The sequence below is a fragment of the Gobio gobio genome, assembly GCF_949357685.1.
Source record: "Gobio gobio genome assembly, chromosome: 2".
Taxonomy (NCBI): Eukaryota; Metazoa; Chordata; class Actinopteri; order Cypriniformes; family Gobionidae; genus Gobio; species Gobio gobio.
Window position 1 is genome coordinate 41,484,545 of NC_137098.1, and position 20,788 is coordinate 41,505,332.

A 20,788-nucleotide genomic window follows, 5' to 3' on the forward strand; every position below is an offset into this window, starting at 1 on the left:
AACAATAGACAGCACCTTAGGTTTGTATAGAATCAAAACTGGAACTGTTTTCAAGCTCTCTGCTGGCCAATGAATAATTTCAGAGACCATGCTTTAATAATTTCAGACAACATCAATGTGCTACACAGAAAACAATAAGAAACTATGAACTATGGTTGGTTTAACAACAATTTAATTGAACTCAGCCATGATAATTGTATTTCATGAGTATTTCTGAGTAACTGAATCAAACCACCTCCTAATCACCACACACCATATTCTCAAAACGTAATTTAACAATCAGGGAAGGACGGCTAAGCGTGTAATCTAAAAACAGCCCTCATCATCACAAAATTCCATTTAGGACTGTATTTATACACACAATCTTTTTTTTTTTTTTTTGGCAAATGTGCTGCATGAATTTTAATAACCTGTGAATAATTTACACACAATATTCTCTCCACCTCCTTTCACATCCCTCCTTTTCACAGATTTGTTCCCTCTTCTCTTTCACCCACCTCCTCATCTCTCTCACTAATTCAACCATCCATCCAATTATTAATTTCTGAATCTTTATGAATCCTTCCTTGTCTTCACTTCAAAAATGTTTATGTTTTGGAAATTTCAGATACAGCTCTGTTCGTCCCACTCAACACACACACACACACACACACACACACACACACACACACACACACACACACACACACACACACACACACACACACACACACACACACACACACACACACACACACACACACACACACACACACACACACACACACACACACACACACACACACACACACACACACACACACACACAAGCAGCGCCTGAGGTCTTAGTCACACTGCTCTTCTACTACAGTCAAATCTGAATCTGAAATCTTAATTAGAGGCAATGGAGTGAGGGTTGTCTGTAAATGAAAGTGTGTGTGTCTGTATGTTGCAGCTGTAAAAGGAGGTGCGCTAAGTCCTACTAAGCAGCCTAATTTATACAAGGTGGATGTGTCTACAGATCTGGGCTAATGTCCATAAAACTGTCTGACCACAAGTCACCACAGGCCTCTGCGATTTGAAAAGAGAGCCAAACACATTCTCCCTTTTGACAATACAGACACCAAACTTGACAATGCTCCTAAAGCCACATGTCAGGTTTAATTCATCAAGCCTTTTTCAGATCACAAGCTCTGCATATTGCTATATTTTCGAGACAAATCATCCACACAGTTCCTGACTGTGCAAGGAACTCCACACAACTGTTTCGCATAACTGCATGTGTTTAGATGTTGGAGCGGTGGAACAGGATGATATGATTTATTGAGATGTGTCATTGTTACAAACTAACTTCACAAAGTGCCTTGTGAGCAGGGCTGAAATCTGATGGGGTGAAAGGTGCTAACGATTATTGGGGCCCCCTGTGATTTCAAGACAAGACATGTCCGTTTTTAAAATGGAAATCAAATGTCCCTAATTAAAAATTGCATTAAAATGGGTAAAACATGAAAACATGCTTTATGGTTTTATATAAAAGTCATATGTATTAATTTATTAATAAAATAATATTCATTGATTTATATTTACAGTTATCCATGCATTTAAAATACTAAACTGTAAAAAATAATACATTACATTTTAAATATAATTATATATAATTATAATATAATATAATAATATAATATAATAATAATATAATAATAATAGAAAATTACCAATTACTAAAAATTATTTGTTACTTATTTTACATGAAATCCCTAAAATACTGAACAAGATTACAAAGGGAAACTGTCCTTTAAATGTCTGAATGGAGTTATCGGATGATATCACTTGAAAAGATGCATTCAGAATAAATAAAATATAAATTCCTCTTATACAGCAATTCATATGCTGGAACACTATCACACAAGCACTCTTTTCTTCTTTGTAGCCCATGCATGAAGCTCTTCTATTTCTTAAAAGACTACGCACACCATCTCATGCAATCTATCACATCACTTCAGCCTGAGAGAGCACAGGAGATAGCGAGAGACTCAAAAATAACCCTAAAGAAAACAATGCCTGCAACTGCAATGGCCCTCTTTCTTTCTTTCGCTCCCTCTGTGATTGTGTTTAAGGCTTCAATTTCCAGTATATTGCAAATATTTAAATAGCGGTCTGATTTCACTATATGGCCGTATTATATTCTTTTTAAAATGACAAGAAAAGAAGTGATTATCAACCATCTGTTCTCAGGCACACACACACACACACACAAGCTTTGAACACATATCGTCAGAGCTCTCAGGAGATATGAAGACTCAAGTCAGCCAATCTCCTGTGTTCCTGCTGTTACTATAGAGACAGCTTGCATCAGAATGAAATGAAGGAAGCATGTGAACTTTTCGGTGTGCACAGAACAGAACTCACATGCCAGAAACAGAAACCCCCTTCTGCTGCTGAAATAAGACACTGACTGAACGCAAGTTATTCAGCTAATTCCAAATTCACTGAAGAAGTTCAGCTCATTCCAATTCACATATCATAACAAAATAATAACAAATATTTACAAAATAACAGACATCATTACAGAGATGAAGCCAAGGACTGGTTTTCCTGTTACTGTGAAGCTGCTTTGAAATGAGCTTATATAAAGTGGAAAATAAAGGAGATTTGACTTACAAAATTCACTAACCTAATGTCATCAGAAATGTTCAAAAAGTGGAATATACCCTCGCTAGCCAGTTTTGGTAGGTATACCTTGCTAGTACTGCCTCCTGAGCTGCCTTAATTCTTTGTGCCATTTATTCAACAAGGTGCTGGAAACATTTCTCAGCGATTTAGGTCCATATTGACATGATAGCATCACTTGTTGCTGCAGATTTGTCTGTGATTTGAGATCTGGTGATTGTGGGGCATTTGAATATATTTTTTGTCCTGTTCAAAAAAATGGTTTGAGATGATTTGAGCTTTGTGACATGGCGTTTAAACAACACTCAATGGTACTAAGGGGTCCAAAGTGTACCAAGAAAATATCTCCCACACCATTTCGTCACCATCATTAGCTTGAACTGTTGATATAAGGCAGAATAGATCCATGCTGTTAAAAATGAAATGTTATTAAATTAAAATGTAATAAAATAAAAAGTACATTCATTACATTTAGAAAGTTTAACACAATTTGAAAAAAAAAAAAAAAAATCAAGAGTTATTTCAAATAATTCATTTAGGTCATCATAGGGGATCAACTGACAAACGTTTAGGAATTTCTTATTATTGGCCCTATTTTAACGATCTGAGTGCATGGTCTGAAGTGCACGGCGCAGGTGCACTTAGGGCGTATCCGAGTCCACTTTTGCTAGTTTAACGATGGAAGAAAAAAAAAAACTGTCCAAAATGGTTGTACCTAGTCTCTTAATGAGTCATGGGTGTGTTTTGGGCGTAACGTGCAATAAACCATTCAGAGTCTAATCTCCCATTCCCTTTAAAGCCAGTTGCGCCTGCATCATGGTGGATTAGCTATTTACATGGCGGAATTTGCAAGCAGAAAGACTGAACGCTTCTCCAGAGAGGAATCCTTTTATTTTTAATATTTAAAAATGTTTGTGTGCTGCTGCGCATAGAAATAGAATAAATTATTATTATAAAACATTGTACATTAATCTACACTATTGTAATGTTGCTGTGGGACAATGTGAGAGACACCTATCAAATTCAATACATTATTGTAAATATTATCAGTAGGCCTACTATAGTGTAAATATTGTGTAAATATTATCAGTACTACAACCCCAAATCAGAAAAGGTTGGGACAGTATGGAAAACGCAAAAAAAAGAAAAAAGAAGTGATTTCTAAATTTACTTTGACTTGTATTTCATTGCAGACAATATGAACACAAAATATTTCATGTTTTGTCTGGGCAACTTTATGTCATTTGTAAATATGCATCCTTTCCTGTCATTCAGACCTGCAACACATTTCAAAAAAAGTTGGGACAGGAGCAATTTAGGGCTAGTAATGAGGTAAAATGGTTAAATAATGATGTGATTTGAAACAGGTGATGTCAACAGGTGATTATAATTATGATTTGGTACAAAAGCAGCATCCAAGAAAGGTCTAATCCTTTAGGAGCAAAGATGGGCAGAGGATCGCCAGTTTGCCAACAAATACGTGAGAAAATTATTGAAATGTTTAAAAACAATGTTCCTCAAAGAAAGATAGGAAGAGATTTGGATATTTCACATTCAACAGTGCATAACATAATTAAAAGATTCAAGGAATCTGGAGGAATTTCAGTGCATAAAGGACAAGGGCGCAAGCCTAAGCTGAACAACCGTGATCTCTGATCCCTCAGGCGGCACTGCATCAAGAATCGTCATTCATCTATAAGCAATATCACCACATGGGCTCAGGACTACTTTGGCAAACCTTTGTCAAGTACCACAATACGTAGTTACATCCACAAATGCCAGTTAAAACTGTACTGTGCCAAAAGGAAGCCCTATGTTAACAGTGTCCAGAAGCACCGTCAACTTCTCTGGGCTCGGAGGCATCTGGGATGGACCATTACACAGTGGAAACGTGTACTGTGGTCAGATTAATCAGTATTTCAGGTATTTTTTGGGAGGAATGGACGCCGTGTGCTCCGGACCAAAGAAGAAAAGGATCATCCAGACTGTTACCAGCAACAAGTCCAAAAGCCAGGGTCTGTCATGGTATGGGGTTGTGTCAGTGCCCTTGGCAAAGGTAACTTGCACTTCTGTGCAGGCACCATTAATGCTGAAAAGTACATAGAGATTTTGGAGCATAATATGCTGCCTTCAAGAAGACATCTTTTCCAGGGACGTCCATGCATATTTCAACAAGACAATGCAAAACCACATTCTGCACACATTACAAAGTCCTGGCTGCGGAGGAAGAGGGTACGGGGACTTGACTGGCCTGCCTGCAGTCCCGACCTGTCTCCAATAGAGAATGTGTGGTGCATTTTGAAGCGCAAAATGCGACAACGAAGACCCCGTACTGTTGCCCACCTTAAGACTTGTTTGCAAGAAGAATGGGACAAAATTACACCTGAAACACTTCATCACTTGGTGTCTTCAGTCCCTAAACGTCTTTTAAGTGTTGTGAAAAGGAATGGCAACATTACAAAGTGGTAAATGCTTTACTGTCCCAACTTTTTTTGAAATGTGTTGAAGGTCTGAATGACAGGAAAGGATGCATATTTACAAATGACATGAAGTTGACCAGACAAAACATGAAATATTTTGTGTTCATATTGTCTGCAATGAAATACAAGTCAAAGTCAATTTAGAAATCACTTCTTTTTTTTAATTTGCGTTTTCCATACTGTCCCAACTTTTTCTGATTTGGGGTTGTACACTACTCCTTTGGGAAAGGAGCTCACGTTATCACCTGGGTTTTTAGCCACTATTTTGTGGCGGCATGTGATGATGTGAGGTGCTTCATTTGATTAGAATTACTTGCCACCGACGTGGAGAGACTCTTTCTTCATGGGCATAAGTTGCACGTTACATAAACATTCTTACCTTTCACCTCAACGAGGGAAAAGTAGTGCTTATACTTCCAGTTTGCGAAAGCTACCTTTGAAGCCGTTGGACTTGCCATCGCTCTGACTCCTCCTGGTCATTGGTGTGTGTGACTGTGCATATGCGTGTGTGTGTGTGAACTCAACCTATCAACCTCGACCTTGTCTCCCACCCACCAATCATCATCAGTTATGTGTACCAACACACGCATGGCATGCACGCACACACAAACACACACACACACACACACACACACACACACACACACACACACACACACACACACACACACACACACACACACACACACACACACACACACACACACACACACACACACACACACACACACACACACACACGCACACCAACCAGAGAAGAAAAAAAACGTTGCAGGTCCGACTGACAGAGAGCCTGTTTGGATGAAAACCGCTTCAGTGAGCTCAATTATAGTAACACCGCATTTTATTCTCAGTAACGCTAACGGCGTTGTAACGGAAGAAACAGTAATTCGTTTGATTACTCGTTACTGAAAAAAATTATTCCGTTAGTAACGCCGTTTATCTATAACGCCGTTATTCCCATCACTGGTAATAAGCAGAGTGTAAGCAAGTTGTGCACCTCCCTGTAGGCGCATATTACTAACACCCCCTTTAAATGACACAAAAAATACTGTGCTATTGACTTTAGACCAGGTTTTTGTAGGTCAATGGCGCAGTCGTTTTCAGTTGCCTCAAAAGAGCAACACGCCAATGATGCGCCTGAACACACCTTGTTTTCAGACCAGCACGCCCATGTGCGAACAGACGGCCGCGAGTGCATTTGCTATTTAAACAACGTGGCCCTGGACATGAAAATGATAACTGCGTCAGGCTGAAACTAGCAAAAAACACTTGCGTCGCATTGCGCCGGGTGTATGATAGGGCCCTTAGAGGGACATAAGAGGTACTCAATCACATACTGTATTACTATGTTGAAATAAATCAGAATTTTCCCTATGCAAAAGAGATGAAAAAGAGGAAAAAAGGTCTACAGATTGGCCTGCTCATAACCTATAAATCACCTACACCTTATCTATTATTCAGCTATCTGTGCAAGAGAATTAAAGAAACCTCATACATCAATACTATGCAGGACTTATGCAAAAGCAAATATATGTATATGAAGTATGTATGTGTAGTAAGAAAAAAAATGATTCAATGATTCAAAATCATTGCCTACGCTCCTACAGAGAACAGAAGCTTATAGTAGTTTGTTCAGCTGGGCAGTAAGGAGAATGCCGTTCTGACCCTTTGGGAAGGAACCACGCCAGAGCACTTGCCCTGACTGGCACAGTACTCTGTCCTCTCAATGTAGTTCACAAACACTTATACAAACACAGACACAGAAACCACTCTCAGAATACAGATTCGCAACTATAACTGTGTGCACTTTACCCTAAAATATCTCTTTTCTTGTATTGTTCTAGTCTTTACTTTAAAAGCCTTGCTCAACTCCAAATAACCAATGAATATGTCCATAGTTAAAATAAATACTCAAAGTTTAGATTTTATTTACGTTGTCAGTGTGAAAGCAGCTGTTGTTGCAGTTGTGCTGCTGCTTTGCTCACATACTGCTTATGTCTATGGAATGAAATTAGTCTTACTATGTGTTTTTTCATGTTTTGAGTTCTAGTTTGAGTTCTAGTTCTACTTTCTTTTACCATCTTGTGTTTCTCTGTGAGGTAGTGATTAGTGATTTTCTGCATGCATTTACTCTGCGTGAGTCTAGCATCTGTTCTGTCTAATTAGCCACCAGGAGACGGATGAAGATAGAGAGACAAACAGGACAAAAGAGAGAGAAAGAGAGGGAGCTGAGAGTGGAAGAAAGCAGGAAGAGAACACAACAGGGTGGAAAGAAAAGTGGAGTAATGGATAGAGAAAGTAGCTGAGGAAATAAAGAAGAAAGTTTGACAGACAATCATAGGGGTCTGAAAACATACACAGAATTATTAAAGGGATAGTTCACTCAAAAATGAAAATCCTGTCATTATTTGCTCACCCTCATGTCGTTCCAACCTGTGTGATTGTATTTCTTCAAAGGAACACAAAAGGTGAATTGTGCTGGTTATTCTCTTCCATGCTATTAGTCTCCATGGGGACTGATGCTTTTAAGCTTCAAAGACACCATAAAAGTATCATAAAGTAGTCCATATGACTCGTGCATAATAATCCAAGTCACCTGAAGTTGTAAAATAGCTTTTTGTGGTAAACACATTGAAATATATCTTGTTATTCACTTATAATCTTACCCTCCAGTGGGCTGTTAGCTGCTGTGACCGGATCATTGAGCCAGAGAGAACTGGATGAGGTCTGTTTGTGAATGAATCATTAACAGTTCAGAGAACTTCATCAATTGACTCCTCTGAAAAGACCTGACTCAAAAGAACGATCACTGTATATGGACTACGTAAAAAAGCACCAAAGATAGCCTTTAGTAAACGTAGTCTACGTTTACTAAAGACTACTTCTTTGGTGCTTTTTGAGGCTTAAAACCTCATCCATTGTTATTTTTCTATGGAACAGAACGAGCAGCAAAAATCTTAATTTTACTAATTTGGTGTTCCACAGACATATAGATTTGGAATAACATGAGGGTGAGTGAATTTTTTTTATTTTTAGAAAAACTATTCTTGTAAGGTCCACAAATAATACATATCTTAGAAAACACAGGCCTGAGGGCCAGATTTAGAGATTTGGGGGTCCTAAGCAATTCCAGGTATGGGGCCCCACCACACCAACTATGCACCCTTTTACTTTTGTAGCCCTGTTTTTGCTGTCTCTTTTTCAAAACACGTACAGTTTATTTAAAAATATACAACAACAGGTTATGTCAAATCTTCATGTAATGCAATCTATTTCACAATAAATTAACTGGCCCTCTCCTAACAAGCTCAAAGCGTTTTTTGTCTGAAAGGTATTTTGGCATTTATTGACACTACATGTGTGCTGTTTGCATCCGTTTTGTGTTGATCGTGGGCTACACTCACCGTCACCGGCACACTGTTATTTTCCAGAACCGGGAGAGAGGTAAAATGTATCCCTGTGTCTGGCGGGAGAGGGGCAACTGCAGCACTGCTAGTTGGCTAATAGCTGTGGAGTTTGGGTGGAAAAAAGAAGAGGCTATGAGAAGTTCTGCCAAATTCATTTTTTTCATTCTTTTTTCCTCATTTTTTCTTCTCCGCTGGGGTAGCTGCATCTCATTATTAATTTATTACTGACAACTTTAACTTCAACTTCACTCCGCTGCTAGCATTTTATGCATGCTCACTCTAAGTATACTGACTCTGCTGTATCTTTCTCTAACTCTGGGCAGTGTCAAGCTACTGACGCATGTGCAGTACTAATGGAATGATGGGGGGGCCCGCATTCGCACAGATGTAACAATGTTACAACATTAATGGTGATATTCTGACCATACAAAATATGACTAAAATATGAATACGTTCTATATGATCTATATAGGCTTCTGGGTATTCTGTGTACTGGGGCCCAAAGCGGCTGCTCAATTTGCTTATTGTTAAGTCTGCCCCGAGAACACATACATACACGTGTGAGAGAAAGTCTTTGATATTTAGTATGTTTCTCATTAAAATACTGTGAAACACCCTGAGAGGCTTCCGGAAGATTTACAACACAATGCTCTCATGACTTTGCTAAGGAATGGGGCTGTTGAATGCTTGATTCTGGAAAAGAGAATAAAAAAATGAAAATAAGAGAGGGAAAAACAGAGCACTTCAGGAGACTTAGGCCCAATCCCATTTCTACCCTTTAGCCCTTCCCTTTCCCCAGAAGAGAATCGAGACACCCCAACCCCTTCACGTGAACGTGCAAAACGAAGGGGCAGGGGTGTCTCGATTCTCTTTTGGCTGGAGTGGTAGGGGTAAGGGGAAGAGCCAGATAGCCCTTCAAACAAAGATTTTTCAGGACCACACTTCGAACTAAAGGGTATGAGGAGTTTCCCTCCACCAACTACCATGCTGCTAGAATGTGTGTATGTTGCTCCTCGGGATAGATCACTTGCATGTCGCCTGGCTGCCAGCTTCTCCGTAGCTTGCTAAAAGCATTATTTGAGTGATTTGAACACATAATATTAATAGTTAAAAAAATATATATATATCTGGTCATCCTTCATAACGCAGTCAATATTTACATCCCATATCGTCTGTAAACTCTTCCATTACCAAGGCAACGACTGACTTGACGTATAACGTATGAAACATTATCACAGCACCACAGTAGATAACGAAAAACATATCCATGCCGGCCGGCTCGGATCAGCACGGAATGGAATGGTTAATAAACAAAGAGAACAGTTTGGCCCGATGGAAAAGCGGCTTCACTAGTCTTGTATGTTCTGTATCATTCTGTATCATCTTAGGAAACTCTGGCTCATAAATTTTTGAACTGAAAACGAGTGCCGTTTTATTAAAGTCCAAATACAGCGCCAAACTCTGTTGGGAGTGAGTAATTTGTTAAACGTGCTCGCGCCTGATTTCGGTTAAATATAGCCTACACACTTCATTGCTGTTCATACTGGTTAAATGTCACAGGGCAATAATAAAAGGAACGGGGTATGATGTGTGAAGACGTGTAATGGTATAGTAGGGGTGTCCCATTTCTTAGGAGAATATTGTTCAATATTTTTTAATTCTATTTCAAGAGGCAAGGGGAACGGGTAGGTGTAGGGGTAGGGGAAGGCATAGGGGTATAAAATAGAATTGGGATTGGCCCTTTAGGACTGGCATTCTGTTCTTCTGTGCTGAGACCAGCCAGTGGTTGAAAATAATCTAATCCACGCAATATCACAGCTCAGTGGACTGCACAGTGACTTTTAAAAGTAATAACAGTCCACAAACAATCACAGCACAGGCAGACACAGACAGGCATTCAATTTCGGAAGAAGGATAAAAATACTTGCATTCATTTTCTGGTGTAGAATGCAGGTCACACACACACACACACACACACACACACACACACACACACACACACACACACACACACACACACACACACACACACACACACACACACACACACAGACACACAGACACACACACACACACACACACACACACACACACACACACACACACACACACACACACACACACACACACACACACACACACACACACACACACACACACACACACACACACACACACACACACACACACACACACACAGACACACACACACACACACACAGTTTCCTTCCCGACTGCTATAGTGTTACATTGCGTCTATACTGTAAGTGAGCAGGGAAACTTGACACAACAAAACTATAACAATCCCACTGTACTAAATAAAGCATTGCATGCTTAGTGTAAACAGCTTTTTTCATTACAATGGGAGCAATTTTGTTTTGCCACACCACTTGCTGCTAGTGATTCTTCTTTACAGAAGAATTTTCACATGCATTCTCATAAATCAAATGGCATACATTAACAGCTTTAATGTGGCAGTAAATTATACTGTATAGCCAGACCCAAACAGAACCTGTGTGTATAATACTTCAAAATAAAGTCCAGAAAGCTCCACATATTTATGCTACTTATTCACATGTTCTAGACATTCTCTGTCCACTATGTGTATGCGCATGATAAATATTTTGACTAATCTGCTTATTCTTTCTGCTACCAATAACCACACCACATTCTTGTCTGACGTCTCAAATTGTTTGTGTATACCTCATACATCATAGACACAATCTGCATGTGTACAGCATAAAAGCTTTGATTTATAGCTAAAAAAAACAACAACTTTGAACGATTTTGTCCATCAAAGTAGAAATAAACAGGGAGTGGATCTCACTCAAGGGAAATAACACAAATATAGAATGACAATTTCATTCACTTGCCGTACAGTCACACAGAGCTCCATTCACACGGACACAGACAGCATCTGAACTGAAGCACAGTTAAAGGAGAGGGGGAAACATTCACTCTGCAACTAAAATAACCCTCCACTTGAAATGTTAATTATAGACCTGCTGAGTGTGGGGGGGCTTGTGTGTGTGTGTCTGGATTGACCTCTTATTGGATATGTCAGATGAGCAAGGTCATTTAATTAGGCTGTGTGTATCTGTGCATGTCAGCATTTTCTCTGCGTGTGTATCTGTGTTAAATCTTTTATAAGTGTGTTAAGGCAAAGCCATTGTGGAGAACAACAGTTAAGATGGCATTCCAGTGACCAGTTCATGGCAGGGCCCCTCTCTAACTGCCAGTGTGGAAGAAGACGTTCAACACTGTGATTGGATATTTGGTGAATGAACATAAACAAATGTTCAGCAACATCAGATAAGATGCTAAGACAACTGCCAGAAACCTAGGGCAGGAAGGAGGACCTTCTACACACACAACCACCAAGGAGAGGAGGACTCTAACCATCAAACTCTTTCCAAAGGTTTAGGCAAGAACTGCGATAAAAATTCCTTCAGGACCTCCTGAATGCAGCAGCAGTGGCTGAAATAAAGAGGACACAGAGATCTATCTAAATCCATTCATACATATATTTGGAGGCCTTAAATTGATATAAACTATAACACGTCCACTTCATCTTCATGCAAAGAGCAGATTATGTTAATGAATATTGACCTTTAACACAACAGTTCACGGGACAGACCTATTATTCTTATCTTGTTTGGTCCTTACGATGCCTTTAATCGTTTGAAAGAGGTTTGGGGAAAAAATTATTCACAGGTAAAATATTAAGACACTGTTTTAAGACTTCACTTTATGCTATGCAAGTGAGTCGCACATTAGGGTGGGCAACAACATGGCTACTTCAGACACCAGTGGCCAATCACACTCCAGGATTGGAAAGATGCCAGATTTCAATCTCCTCCTCATCAGGGAGGGATAAATAAGTCCCCTGGGTAGACACACTCTTGGGAGACACTAACAGACACACCACATCCTGAGTTTCTGAGCTGACAAGGAAAGAGACTACAAGATAGTTGAGGTTAAGCTTTTGCGAGAAAAAACTTTTATATAGCTTTTGGCTGCACTCTAGCACCAAAAGGGCCCCAGCATTGAGGGACCTCATCTGATCCTTACGGCTCCTCCAGTCCACAAAGGACCTCTGCATCAACAGACATCGCCTGTCCCACATGGCTCCTCATTGACACAGCCAGCCTGCAAAGAACACTGTGAAGATTCAACTAACCCAGCTACCCAGTCCACTCTTTAAGGGCCCTCTTGGCACAACCGAGGTTCAGCATCCTCCAGCCTAGCATAGCAACTACTACTGTATTGCTACATTCAATTCAACTGCATTGCATTTAGCCATTCTGTGTTCACACCATTTATTTGTTTTTATTGTTTAACTTGAGGTCTCCTTTGATGTTTCCTGAGGCCCCCTGGTTGAGAACCACTTTAATTTCTATCCAGAATCTGAAGCTCATTATAAAGGACACAAAGCCTTTCAAGCAAGGCAAATTCACTTCCCCTTGCAGTATGTGAATTGCAGGCCTCACCTTTACTTTTTCCTGCAGCTTTCCCAGGTTGACAGTGCTTTCTATGATGCGTGTGAGGACGCCCTGCTTGTCTTTCTCTAGAGATGAAGCCTGAGGATGAAGAGAGGGAACAGGAAGGGTTACACAGCTACAGGGAGGCAGACAGACAGGAAGAGGAGGGACATTGAAGATAGACATAATTGAAGAGAAGTTGCAGGGGCAAGAGCCGGGAAAAAGAGAGAGACAGATACCAGTTACTTTGATAAAGGTGTGAAAATTGCAAAGCAAGAGCAGCAGAGCAAATCTTTAAAAGTTTGACTACTTATGGGTCCTAACATTCTGTTGAGTACAAACATTTCCCCGATCGGCAGTGAGGCTCACTGTCTGTAAAAGGAGGAGTATGAAACTTTTATAATCCCTTAGCTTAAGGCTCTGCCTTAAACACAAAAACTGCAGTGGAAATGATTTGATGGAGGGTTTGAATGTAAACTCCTAAGGCAGATGAATTCAGGGAACATGGTGTGTCCTTGGCTAAAACATGCTTTGTATGTTAACAAACTACGAGAAGCAGCGCATTTGTGATGTGGGATAGTGTAAACTGTTCATAAAATAGTAATTTGGGACTGGGTCACACTTAATTTATAATAGCACGCCTTTTCTACCTGATCTTCTGTCTGTCACTACATCCTGTCATTTTGAATCATTTTAGCTCCTTAGCAATGTTGATGATTCTCAAAAAGCAAGTTTTCAGCCATATTTAACTGCTATCATCCACAGTCTTTCGCTACAGTTCCTAAGTTGTTAAAGGTCCCGTTTTTCCTGTTTTTTTGAAGCTTTGATTGTGTTTACAGTGTGCAATATAACGTGTTCATGTTTCGCGTGTAAAAAAACACAGTATTTTTCACACAATTTACTTATCTGTATACCGCTGTTTTCACTGTCCTAAAAACGGCTTGAGGATTTCCCTGTTCTATGAAGTCCCTCCTTCAGAAATACGTAAAGAGTTCTGATTGTGCCAGCGGTTCCCGTGTTGTGATTCGACAGCAGCTTAGCGCACGTTGCCCGGAAAGGTCACGCCTCTTACCATAACGGGGAGATGCATGTGCTCAAAGTACAGCGTCCCTGAGGGCCAAACAAAGGTGATTTGACTCCGGCATGAAAATAACAGCGTCTGGACGACATGGCGAAAAAATGACTCTACAAACGCAACCGAACGCAACACTTCCTCTTCTCCGCGTGGGAGAGCAACAAGACCACGCCCCCTTTTTTGCGTATTCTTGTGGGTGGAGGTTAGTCCACAAACTGTTCTGATGTCATTAAAGCAGGATGTACAGGGATGTAGTCCAAACCGGCCGTTCGCTGTAGGCTTTGAAAGGGAACTTCTGTTAAATAAAATATCTCGCTTGGCATTGAACTTTGAGCTTTATAATTTTACAGGTATTATTTATGCTCTAACAGCAACATTACACACTAACTAAAGTTTGAAAAATGGGATCACGAAGAACTGGACCTTTAAGGCTGGTGAAGAAATTCTCTGTTTGTTTGATTGAGCTGCTGCTGGAGAGCACAGATCAGAACAAACAAGAACCAGAGATCAAAACATATGGTGATGTAAATAGATAGCAGCTCACAAAGCATGTGTGCGAGTTTCTGTAGAAGTACCATGTGCATGAGCTGGTCTCTTTCATGGGTGGTTTTCTCTGCCAGTGTGACAATGTTGGCAAGGTACTGATGAGCGATGAGCTCTTTCTCTAAAGAGTCTCCGACCTGTTGCTTCAGGACACATATACGCCTCTGAGCCTTCCTAATGAGGGAGAGAGAATGAGAGGATCATTCATTTTGAACTTGCTATTCGACAAAAAAAATCCTGAAAAAGGAAATCAGTTTCACAAGAATATTAAGCACAAATTTCAACATAGATAATAATAAGAAATGTTTTTTTAAACAGCAAATCAGCATAATAGAATGATTTCTGAAGGAACATGTGACACTGAAGACTGGAGTAATGATGCTGAAAATTCAGCTTTGCCCTCACAAGAATAATTACATTTTACACATTCAAATAGAAAACCGTTATTTAAAATTGGAACAGTATTTCAAAATATTACTGTTTAACAGTATTTCAAATAATTAAATCCATGGTGAACATGAGAGACTTCTTTAAATATGAAAAATATTACATATCCCAAACTTTTGAAAGGAAGTGAATAAAAAATGTATGTTTCATGTCACAATATGTTAAAAAAGGGAGGGGTAATTATTATAACAAACACTACATTTACATCCTCTCAGCCTCTCCTCCCTGCAAGGTCTCTCATTCATTTCTGCCATTTAAAACTAAATGTGCTAAATGTATTCCTTATTCTAGCCTTTATAAGCTGCCAACTGAGTGTCTTAAATCTTTCAGCAAGCAGTCCCTGTGCATCAGAGTTTACTGGTATTGGTTGTTTGCTTGATTTAGAGTTTCTTTTTCATCTCTCCTCTAACACAGCTGCTGCTATTACACTTCCTGTCTGCTCTCCTTCTGTTTCTGCAGCCCTCTGGCCAAAATAATCTGTTTCTGCTTCTATAGCCTATTACTCATCCTGATATGCCTCCTCCCAGCTAAATATGCTCTTGCAGTCAGAAACATCAAATCTCAATATTGTAACTTTACAGAGACTACTAAAATGAAATGTTTCACGATATTTCCCTGAGCAGTTTTCTTCACCTAGACTGACAAAGGCCAGAGAGTGCATCTCATTCCAAAAGCAGAGTTTTGGTATCAAATCATTGTTAGTTGATCTTAATCCATCCATCCAACATTAGCCAGAATAAACAGACTGACCCGAGCACACAGGACCTTGAGAATATTGCAGAAACGAGTCTCTTCCATACACACTCCATACCCACACATACACACCAGAGAGTGAGAGAAACATAAACAAAAGAAAGATATCTGGAGATATTAAAAACATCTTCTGCATGTTTGCACCTGTTAGCTTGCTGTGAAAGCTGTAGCTCTGTTTCCATGTGTTTGATATCCATGTTAAAGTTGCTTTTGTCCATCAGCAGAGTCTTTTTCTCCACCTCCAGTGCACTCACACGAGCCAACAGCTCTTCAACCTCACAATTCTTCACCCTCTCATGATCCTGCAGCTGTCTGAAATGCAAACACACAAAATTCAAGGTTAAAGCATTCAGTGTATTCACCTTTACAAACAGCATTGCTATTCCAAGTTGCTTCAATAATCTTTAAGTTGTGCTTCCTGATATGGTGTCTTGGAATAAACTGAGCAAGTGTTCAGTAAATGATGCTTCACTATTAGCAGTTATCCATGATTCGTGTTAATTATTCAAAAAGTAAAACTATTACTTATTCAAAAACTACTGTTTTTATTTCAAAAGCACTTTAAATCTATTTTTCATGAAGAAAGAAACCACTGGATGCCTTTAAAATAACTTTGTTAAAAGGATATTTTATTGTATTCAAACACTCATGTATTTTTGTGTATACAGCAACATGAACTGTCCATAATGTATGATTGTGTGTGAATGAGTTTGTGTCCTTATGTGTGATGAGTACATCTGTGCTACAGTATTTCCATTCATTCCATCTCTTCCTTTGTTACCTTGCTCACACAGACAGTGTATAGGGTAAGAATGTGTAGGCTGTTTTGTTTTTTTCTTTTCGCAATTGTCTGCTTAAGAAATGGAAAGAAGTTTTTTTTTTTCTTGGACGAAACCGAACATGAAAAGAAAGTTTCCTTACATCCCAAATTACAAAATTTGTAATTCATTAACATGAAATGCATGATTGGTACCTTTTAAGTTTGTCAGTCACGGCATTGTGTTCATCCAAGCTCAGAGAGTGTTCTAGAGCCAAGCGCACTCTCTGAAACTCTGACTTCAGGGCACGGTGTTCTTTGCACTCCACCTCTAGCTCTTTTTCCAGAGCCTGTTTCTCTGACTCCAACAACATCACCTGTTTCGAGACCTTACACACTACACACAAACAAAAGGTGCTTTATATTTGTATCTATATGAATAATATGTGTGCAGTATATGCTGAATAAAGATATCCTGTACATAAAAATATCATAGAAGTGACTGTATCCACTGAAAACTACTGCATTAATCATGAGCTGTTTTTGTTGTGTAACAGTTTTGATTAACAGCTGCTGTCATTTGAGACCATATCTGCTGTGAGACTACACCACTCAAAGTCAGACAAGATGTTTTGTATGACACGTAGGAGACAAGAAAATAAACAGGGGGAAAAATCCAAGAGCATTAAGAGGTATGAATGAAGAGTTTATGTGTGTAACATACCCTCCTGTGTGTGTTTGCTGTGAGCTTCTTTAGCTTTGGCATGTTGTAATTCCAATTGCTCTATCAACACCTGATTCTCCTCCAGCACCAAGCGAGCCTGCTCCTGCAGTTGCTTCCTACACACAGTGCACACACACACACACACACACGCACCTGTGTGAGTGTTTGAATGAACAGTGAGGTTGGCAACAGGGACGAGAGATCCTTCAATGGTGAAGAAGATGAACCGACTGTAAACAGCTTACAATTAATACAGACAAAGAACCTCTCAAGGACATACAAATCACAGTTAACACTATCTTCCTGAGCTCTGGATTAACACACACACACACACACAAACACACACACACACACACACACACACACAGACATACATAAATTGTTCAGCTCAATGACAGGGTTTAAATTCAGAAATTCAGAGAAAGGGAAGAAATATTGTCTCAGGAGCAGTGCAGTGCTGTAATATCTTTTAGTTTTCATTTTGATATTCCCGTTAAACAATGCAGAAAAGAATATTCTTCACATTCACACTTACCGACCCCAATTTGTATTTGTATCAAACTGAAAATGTACAGTAAGTCTGACGTGCTGATGCAAACACTGCTCTCATGGCAACACAGACCTAAAATAACAGACCTTTAAAAACAACCCATAACAACCTGAAAGAGATAAAAAGGGGAAGGATATTTGTGTGGAGAATTCTGTAAATGTCACAATGAAATGGAAACAGATACCTTTTCTTCAGAATTGTGATGTATAGCCAAGTAAAACAGATTATTGTACAAGAAAAAAAACTGAGTAGGCCTTGATTCTTTCCATCAGTTGTTGATTGGATGGAGGCAGATTTGAAAACAAACGTGCATTTAGTTGTAAGAAAGGGGCGAGGTTTAAGCAGATTAAATGATTGGAAAAGTCTTGCATATGTCACCAAAAAGAAGTCTGTAATTTCATCAGAAGATCAACTTATGATTTTGATTAAACATAACAAGGTCAAAAAAAGAGAAACAAAAGTATGTATGGATGAATTTATCACAATATGATGCATTTAGATGATGCATTTTGAAATTAGACGAATTGGTGAATTTACATTTCTTGTCAACTGTCAGTAAATTGTAAGCTGTACGTGATTCACTAAAAAGAACCGGAATTGCTTCACAACAAATTACTGAATCATACGAGTCCTTCATTTGGCAATGAGACTACACTGGTTGCACTGTATGTGCCATGATTCACAAAAAAGAACCGCTATTCAGTTCGCATAGGAATGCATCGGCAGACTGCATCTGCAACAACATTTAAAGGTCCCATGGCATGGCATTTTTCTATTATTTTATAATGTTTCCTGAGGTGTACTTATATTGTTAGTATGACTTTTACATCATAAAATGTCATAATTTAGAAATAAAAGGCATTTTTTCTATACTGCTGTTTGCCCTGTGGCTGACTGCCCTGCTTCAAGAGGCGTGTCTGCTGTGAGACTTCAGTAAAACGGTTTAACGAGGTCTACGAGGCACGAGCAGGCACGAGCTGCTGCCAGAGAGACGGATGGACCTGAGTTCACTTCACATCATTTCTCAGCATGTCTGAACTGTTGTAGTTACAGCATATACTTCAGGTTATTAGTCTATTTCTAGTCGGAGGGACTGTCACTCATGTCAGAAAGTTAGTAACTTTAGTAAATTATGGATCAGCGCTGACTGGAGACGCGAACCGTTTAGAACGATTCAGTCCGATTTGGTGAACTGATTCGGTTCACTAAAAAGAACTGGTTCAAAAGAAAGATCGTTCGCGAACCGGACATCACTAATGTACCAGAGATGGAGCTCAGCGATCGCTAACAAAGTTATTTATAGTAACTACTGAGTTATGAGAGCGCTGTCTGTCAGCGCGAGTTTATTGTGTTTGTATCTGAGAGTTCTGAATAAACACGAGTCCCAGTCACGCCGAGTCCGTCTTCATCATTATTACCAACTTTGTAACACATGCAAAGTACCATTACAGCTGTCGAGATGAACGAGTTAAAAGTAAGTGTTGATAATAGCATTATTTTTCAAATAAAATAAAAGCGTCAGTGACGCGCGTTGAGTACACAGCGCAAACAAAGACACAACAGCAGTAATCGAATGTAATCCAGTTTATTGTGGGGGTAGGCTGGCTAGCCCGAATATGCTCACGCTTACCCCCCTTCTGCTTAATCTCACGCCGCGTTTGGTGCCTCCGCTGTGGGCCAGATGCAGTACTGGGGGTCGGGGATGTTGAAGGCCACCGGCCAGTGCAGCCCGAGCTTCGGCGTGTGTGAGGCCGATGTTGAGCAGAAACTCATGACTATGCACATTTTAGAACCGATAGACGCGACGAGGACGTACAAAAACACTGACTCACAAGATAGAAAACACGAAAACACCGTTCTGTCTGGAGAGAGAGAAGCCGCATTGTGTGCACGAATAATAAACTGATCACAGATCAGAAGGAACTGAAAAAAGACTTCTATTTTCATTTGTACATCCAAACACTGAGAAACTGCCAGCATTCACTCGTTCACAACCCATGATCTCGCGAGCGTTTGCAAGGGCGTGCCAGATTCTCTGGGCGGAGGAAAGGGAGGTAACCGTTCCTGCTTGGACGTCAAACCAGGAGACTTCAGGATTGGCTCGTCTGGCCTGTCATTTTCTCAAAGGCAGAGAAAGACAGCCAGAACTCGGGTTTACACCGATCAACATTTCTATCCACTTGGGGACAATATTCAGGCTAGGGGAACTCATATTAATGTTGAAAAACCTCATAAAATGAAAATTTCATGCCATGGGACCTTTAACGGAGTATCAGATCATTTTTTCTTAGTTTTCAACCCTATAAATTACATATATCCTGACTCTGTGTTGACACATCCTCACTCTTATTCTCATAACTTCAGCCCCATGACTGTCAGCCATAATCAAACAGGACCATGGGGCACTATCAGTCCTGTGATAAAAGCATGGCTAGTAGAGTGAGGCATGCCTCAAGGACAAGATGCCCAGTTTTTGTTATCAACCTGAGGATTATTGCAATCCCCTGGACATTTTTTTTTCCTTTTACCTTTCCTCTCTCCCCCTAATTTCTTTGAAATAAAATTCTCTTTTGTCAGCACAAGTCCATTGTTACTTCATTCCTAGGCACAAAAAACAAATGCAAACACACACTTTTACATTACATAGAAACAAACTCACCATTCTTTGTTGCTGACAGTGCTGGTTTTGTTAACCTGACCATGAAGTTTCTCGTTTTCCTGAATTACCTCCTCTGCACGTGCTCTGAGACTCTGTAGTTCGACCTGTCAGAAGAAGAAACGTAGGCTTGTTTATTTTGCCATGGGGGGAAAAAACTGCTTAACTACTTTAAGTAAGGTTATTGGTATCTATGCATGAACATCCTCTGGTGCATTTGTAAATGCATTCATCTCACCCAGAGATCATCTGAAACTTCAGCA

At 39.7% G+C, this 20,788-nt stretch overlaps 1 protein-coding gene across 3 annotated transcripts in view; it reads right to left on the minus strand.

Moving 5' to 3' along the window:
• cep89 (centrosomal protein 89) overlaps positions 1 to 20,788 on the minus strand; it is a 102,009-nt gene that overhangs the window by 45,052 nt on the left and 36,169 nt on the right. For 2 of the 3 annotated variants that reach the window (XM_079801356.1, XM_079801358.1), the window contains 6 exons: positions 20,529 to 20,632; positions 17,320 to 17,435; positions 16,812 to 16,992; positions 15,983 to 16,150; positions 14,671 to 14,812; positions 13,030 to 13,119 (listed from right to left, as the gene is read on the minus strand). In XM_079801356.1, the coding sequence (XP_079657482.1) occupies positions 13,030 to 13,119; positions 14,671 to 14,812; positions 15,983 to 16,150; positions 16,812 to 16,992; positions 17,320 to 17,435; positions 20,529 to 20,632 (801 nt within the window). Of the gene's footprint in view, positions 1 to 13,029; positions 13,157 to 14,670; positions 14,813 to 15,982; positions 16,151 to 16,811; positions 16,993 to 17,319; positions 17,436 to 20,528; positions 20,633 to 20,788 lie in introns of all 3 variants that reach the window. The other variant, XM_079801357.1, reaches the window with a different exon arrangement.